This window comes from Porites lutea, chromosome 1 (genome assembly GCF_958299795.1).
Source record: "Porites lutea chromosome 1, jaPorLute2.1, whole genome shotgun sequence".
In the NCBI taxonomy this organism is placed as follows: Eukaryota; Metazoa; Cnidaria; class Anthozoa; order Scleractinia; family Poritidae; genus Porites; species Porites lutea.
This window is the reverse complement of record NC_133201.1, coordinates 26,141,298-26,148,081: the sequence shown is the minus strand read 5'-3', so window position 1 is coordinate 26,148,081 and position 6,784 is coordinate 26,141,298. Positions and strand designations below refer to the sequence as shown.

Genomic DNA, 6,784 nt, shown 5'->3' with positions numbered 1-6,784 from the left:
CAATTTACTTCCAGTTTTTCTCCGAAAAATTGAAGGCGCGGTAACTTAATGTTGCCAGGCAACGTTGTCACCAAAAAGAGAAGAAAGCAAGATGTCGGATTTCGAGGACGAAGAAGGAGTAGATGAACCGGTCTTAGATGATGAAAATGAAGATGAAGGACAAGAAGAAGAAGAGGTTCGTGTTTCTAAAAACCTAAGCTATCAATATTCATGCTTACTGCATATCGAACAATTTGAGACTAGCTGTAAAATTGGGTTTTTACGTTCTTGTTTTGGCGCGCTTTTTAATTTTGACTGAGTTTTTTTTTCACTTTTTGTGTATCTGTGCGCATCTAGAAACCCCCGGAGAATCCCCTAACGGAGGAAATGTTAGCAGACAGCCTTTCTTTGCTGTGTAAGACCGGAGATGGACTAGCACATGCATATGTGCGCCTCGATATTCATGAAAAGTAAGCTCAAGGACTCTGTAACTCTGTAATTAAGAATTGCGCTTTTGCAGGTATAAGCTTGTATTGTATATTGTAGATGATCACTCAGGGCTTTGTGATCTGTACAACTGTAAACTTATGTGTATACTGTGAATAATTTGTGTATATGAAGGGATCTGAACAACTGAAGTCCATAAATTTACGACGCAACATGATGTTGACGTTTCAAATGTTTGTTACGTTCGTGTTATGTGATTGTTCATCATTGGCAGATATTCTGAAACTGCTATTATGTAATTTCTAATAACATTATTGGGTACATGTAAACGCAGGGGTTTCGATAAAAATATGAAGTAGCCAGCAGGTTTGAATAGAGTAACCGACTGTATCAACAAGTGGCCATTAGTTCCCCTCAAGATGTTGGATGGCAGAGGGTCTGGTCGGGCGCATTCTGCTCTAGAAAATTTTGAAATTTGAAAGCCCTAAAACAGTGTAAAATGCAATTTTCAGTGTTCTGGTGACTAAATTTGAGGACAAAACAGCATGTGTTATAAAGAAACTTGTGAAAAAATGACTGAAATATAGCATGACTGAAGTATAATGAAATCAGTGGGCCTCATAATTACGGTACTTGTGCATTCAGATTTTATGATATATTTTCTGTTTACAGCATTATTCAAATTAGTTGCTTATTTCTGGAGAAAGTAGCCGACCTCTATGGGTAAAGTAGCTGACATGTTTCTTCGGCCATCGGTCCTTATTGAAACCCCTGTAAACATATGGCACAATGCACAAATAAAATAAGAATAATAACAGCTTTGAATAAAAATGAAATAATAAGTAAGTTCATTAAGAAAAAAATTTATTTATTTATTTATACATGATTAAATAAAGTGTGAAAAGTTCTATACCCAAGAAGCCTCCTGCCCATAACATTCTTAGGGCTTAGTCACACGTCCCTTCCCAACGATTTTCTGCTGAAAAAAGCAGTTTAGACAGTATACAGAATCCAAGGGCGCGATCCATTCAACCAAAATTCAGACCGGTCCGACCGGGTAAAGAGGACCACCTCAAAAGGTGGACCTGTTTTTTCGAAACTTTTCCGGTTGGACCGAACCGATCCATTGAGTTGTGGACCGAAATTTCCGGAAATTTTGGTTGAATGGATCGCACCCCAAGACTGCGATGCATTATGAGGCGAACCAGTGTTCAAGTATTAACCGGTCCTATCTTTATCTACAGGGAACTGACAGACATAAGCATTCTAAACTGCTTCATTCACTTAAGATACGTGGTAAGAACAAACTCTAATAATCTAATCATAAAGCAATGTCTTTGTTGGTCAGAAGTAATGTTTCCATTAAAACTACACAATCATTTGATGCACATTATTTTGTATTTTGTTTTTACAGGATATCAGTAGTAACCAGCTGAGAGATGTTTCTCCTTTGAACTCATTAACTCATCTCCTTACACTAAAAGCAGAAAGGAATCTCTTACATTCAGCCAAGCTAGATGAGGTTAGAGAGCACAGTTTGTTTAGAGTGATTTTACTAAACCTGTGTTCAAAATGAACAGTATGTGACAATTATTAGTACCCAATATACACTGTAGTTACTTAAGAAAACAAGCTTATTGTATGTTATTGTTTTTGTTTTTCTGTATTAGCATTTTATTTAATTTTTATTTTATTTATTTATTTATTTTTCTTCGTTGTATCGACTTAATTAGGAATCTTTTATATTTTTCTATCTATTAGGGCAATGTACATGTATTAGTTTTACTATTTCTGCCCTTTTTGTTTTCAGTTATTTCTTAATTATGCACCTATCAATGTAAACCCCGTGGGGGGGGGGGGAGTGTGGGCAAGGGGTGGGGATTTGACAAATTTTAAAATTTTTCGATCAAATTCCCTAGGGTGGGAAACGAAAGGTCAATCAAAAGTGTCAAAAAAGCCCCCACCCCAGGGGAAAAAATCTAAACAAACAATGCTATAATTACTATGTAAAACGAATAAAAGAACATTTCAAACACGTTACTACTTTTATTTACGGTTAACGGAAGCTCCATTAAATCACTCGCTGTAATAAGTATTTTCTCTCTCCACTAGCATCTCTTATCTTGAACAACAAAATCACTCCAGGAAGATTGACCGTGCTATATAATATTAATAAAACATGAAATGCTTTATAACATCTGCTCAACATGTCGGAACAGGTCGGATCAGTGACCTATAAAAAATCCTCTGACTTTCATGGTGGAATTCGATTTCAATCGAGTTTTACAATCAGATGGGAACTTGAAGATAAAAACTTCCTCAAAATAGACATTATCTGTTTAGATGACAGTTTAAAGTGTCGGATTATGGCGATTAAAACAAATGAAAACTTCATACCTTTCTCCAACAACGTGACTTTCAGGAAGCCTCGAGGGACGGACTTGGTAACTGCTTCTGAATTGATACCAGGCTTCTGTCGGTCAAAGTCAAATGTCCCGACCCCGGGGTCGCTTCACACGATCAAAAGCCCGACAGCGGGGATAGTCCCGGGCATCAAATCCCCTTCCCTTGCCCGCACTCCCCCCCCCCGCCCCCACGGGATTTACATTGATAGGTGCATTATTTCTTTCTGTAAACTTGTTTAACCTATGGAAAAATAACAAAAAATGACTAGTGCAGAAAAAAAGCAAAAGAAAAGAAGGATTAAAAATCAATAAAGTGCAGTATGTACTCATTAGTCTACAATCTATCTCATGGATTAAGTAACATCACTCTGGTATGTCACATAGATTGTGATTCATGCAGTGGAGGAATCGAGCGGGAGGTAAAAACTTTAAGGGCCTGTTATTAAAATAGAGTTTCCATTTTCAGTTTGCCCAGTGCTTTTACCAGTATCTAAACACCATTGATTTTTCATGAACATCTTGAATAAAGCATACAGATGTATATATTATAGAGTAGACTGGAAAAGCGCTTATTTTCTTAAAATATATTATTAACCCAGTAAGAAAGAGAACTGGAGGTCCAATGATTTCTTAAACCGCAGCCTAAGTTAGACTTCATTTAAATAACCAGCCCTAATTGTTTAAATTTTCCCTTAATTATTGTTTTCTGGTAAAGGGAGTGAGCTCTGATCTGGGTCTTGGAAGTTTTACCTATTTTGTTTTGTTCTGAAAAGCTCTAAAGACTGGAAATTTCTGGAAAAATCCTTTCTTTGTTAGTGTGTCATGTATTGTATTATTAATTGCTGCTGGTAAATCAAGTGAGCAAGTTATCACTACATCATTCCAATCCATCATGTAGCTGTTCTTCAAAGAAGTACATAATATTAACAGGGTTGCCTTTAGCTACATTCCATTTGCCCCCTCCCCCCCCCCCCCCAGCCCCCAATACCTGGGACCACCAGATACATCTGCACTTTCCCATATTTTCTAGAATCCTACTTAAAATAATTATCCTCTTGATCACGTGCAATTAACTGGTGGCACAATGGATTTTGTGTAACCTGTGTCTTGTCTATTACAATTGCAGCTGCCTTATATGCAGATTGCAAGCTTTGCCAATAACAAAATAATGGACACAGAAGGCATCAATCACCCTCTGTTGGAACAACTCAATTTGTCCTGTAAGTACATTGCAGAGAGGAGAAGTGTGGCATCATGTTATCATGGTAGCAAAAGTTCTAAATCACAACAATCACTCTCTCTTGACTCCAGTGCTAAAAAAACTTGAATTTCCAGCACGTCCTTTGGGCAAGCAGCTCAGCCTCTCTCGTTTTGCTTGCCTAGGACAATGCTCATCTTAGGAGTTAGAAAAATTGGGGGAATGAGGTTGCCTGCCTGTCCATGTTGGCCATTAACCATTCTACTCACAGAACTTCAATCACCTTCTGTCACAAACTACTAGTTAACAAGTTACTCATTGAATTTACAATATCAGGAGAAAGGTGCTGCTACTGTTTTCAGTGTACCAGTCACACAGCCCTACCAAAAGTTTTGGAGCCCCCCCCCCCCTCTCTCCCTCCCCACTGCTCCCCGGACTCAATTTGCAAAGGATAAAAGATCTGGGGTTGTCCTGTGTTGTGTATTGAAAACTGAGAACAATAATGAATGTATGCAAATCACTAGTTAAAACTAATTATGTGTCTTCTGCATAATTCATGCTCTAGTTAATGAAATTGTAGAGGTGACTGGATTTGATCCTAACAAGTTGGGCAGACTGAAGGTGTTGGAGCTGCGTGGTAACAAACTGATGACCACAGTGGGACTGTTTAACCTTCCAAACTTAAAAGAGCTTTATCTGGTGAGATAACACTTTAGTACAATAATAATTATTATTAGCATGTTGCTTGTAATAGCAATGATGGGTAGAAATCCTATTACAATCTTGTAAAAGTTTTGAAAAATAATAATATAATAGTAATAATAACGGTTTATTCACAGCTTTTCTACTTAGTAGCTATACATCTGTGAAATCCTACAAACTAAGAAATTATAATTATATATAAAAGTTATGTAAGAAACTATTTACAAGTCAAAAGCAATTACATTTTTGGTAGATGTATGTGAAGGTTAGTAAGTTCTTGTAAGATCGGTCCTTTAAGATATCACATCTGTGCAAACGTTTAGTTATTATCCAAATAATTTGAGCCAGATAAAAGGGAGTTTACAAGGACAAGGACAGTTTACGAGTTTACAAGGACAGTAGCAGCAAAGGAAACGACTCTTTCAAAACTAAAATAGGAAAATGTAGATGTATTATTTGAGACTGGTCCGACTGGTATTTCAATCATAACAGAATCGGAGGCGTAATCAGAAGCAAAGAATGAAGATCAAACCAAAATTGTCGTAGCAGCGTCTTTTGCTCTGCTATGACTCCGTCACTTTAATATGACCTGTGCAAACTGAATTGTCGGAGTAATTAACTTAAATGCAAAGAGTGGGCATGTGCATTGCCTAACAGGTTTCTCCATCTATATCCTCCGTTTTTTTTTTGTTTGTCTGCCGTAGATCGTAAACGGTGCAATCACGGCGATGGCAAGTTTTACCGGAGTTGAATTCTAAAGGACTGTACCGAAGTTCGGGAATACATGTAGAAAAAGGAATCGTTGTCTTATGTGTCCGTCCCCCACAACTGGATCACAAGCACTCTAACGACTCCCCTTACAGCTGTACGAGTCCGACTATTGCCTGCGTGCAGACGTCTACTATTTCCTTTGTTTAGCCTGTATGTTTTGTAGATAGGGGAGCACACGAATTCGCAAGCATCACGAATGATACTCGTAGTCTTAACTTGTTACCTTTCGGTGGGAAAATCTCACGAGTTACAGGTGCAGCTTTGCGACCCTCTCTTTTTTTTGTGCGATGGAACAAAGAAGCCGTAAGGTCAAGTAATACGGGCAACATTTTCGCTCAACTTGTCGCGAAACAATGTTGCATTACAATTTGAAAAGCATTGTAGCCCATACTACCACCTTCGCCCTCAACTTGTCACGTAACAAATTTCAATGTAGCAAGTTGCGGCAACATGTTCTGCAAAGTAGACCCGAGTTCTACTTTTTGCATTTATCACTCGCGTTAAGAGTTGCCATGCGTCACAACGCTTGTGATTGGTCGATTTTTTCGCACTAAAAGCGCGGGAAAGATGGTGTGTAAGCGCGCTAGACCTTGGGCAAATTTAGGCAGGAAGTAAACATGCCGGAGGTTGTGGAGGTTGAAAATGTTGAGACCCAAGATTGTGAATTAAAAAGTGAAAAAAATGTCAGAGGCCCACAGAAAAGATATGTGCAAAAAACTTGAAAAGCACCCATGCCTGTGGGAAACTTGTGGATCAGGTTATAAAAACAAGTAGCGAAGGACAAGAGTTTTGGATGAGTTATGTAAAAAAATTTAAGCAATAATGTTCCCCGACTCAAGTTCCTTTACAATCTAATGGTAAAACCCCCTTTCTTCCTGCAAAGCAATCCACTCTCTCGTATAAACCTTTCGGTTTCTTTTGCGTGGTTTTGACCTTCTTCGTCCGTTGATAATCCTAAACTAAGGGTGGCTATCCGTCGCTTTCTTAGAAAGGCCAGCGCGTCCGCCATTTTGTTTGGTGACACAAGACACACCGTTGACCAATCACAACGCAGGATTTTCTAAATGAGCCGCAACTTGCAACATTGAAAGTTATTACCTGACAAGTTAAGAGCGACGGTGGTAACACGGGCAACAACACTTTTCAAATTGCAATGCAACAATGTTGTGCGACAATATGAGTGAAAATGTTGCCTGTATTTCTTTACCTTAACTAATTTTAATTATTTTTGAATCCGCAACTTTTTCTTTCCGGTTACGGCTTCAGTCCACACGTATCCGGT

The 6,784-nt window shown here is 38.4% G+C and overlaps 1 protein-coding gene across 1 annotated transcript in view; it reads left to right on the top strand.

Moving 5' to 3' along the window:
• Nucleotides 1–37: 37 nt before the first annotated feature.
• LOC140947076 (leucine-rich repeat-containing protein 23-like) overlaps nt 38–6,784 on the top strand; it is a 12,084-nt gene continuing 5,337 nt past the window's right edge. The window contains exons 1-6 of the mRNA XM_073396161.1: nt 38–175; nt 337–449; nt 1,671–1,722; nt 1,841–1,948; nt 3,958–4,051; nt 4,595–4,728. Of these exons, the coding sequence (XP_073252262.1) occupies nt 92–175; nt 337–449; nt 1,671–1,722; nt 1,841–1,948; nt 3,958–4,051; nt 4,595–4,728 (585 nt within the window). The 5' untranslated portion in view covers nt 38–91. The remainder of the gene's footprint in view (nt 176–336; nt 450–1,670; nt 1,723–1,840; nt 1,949–3,957; nt 4,052–4,594; nt 4,729–6,784) is intronic.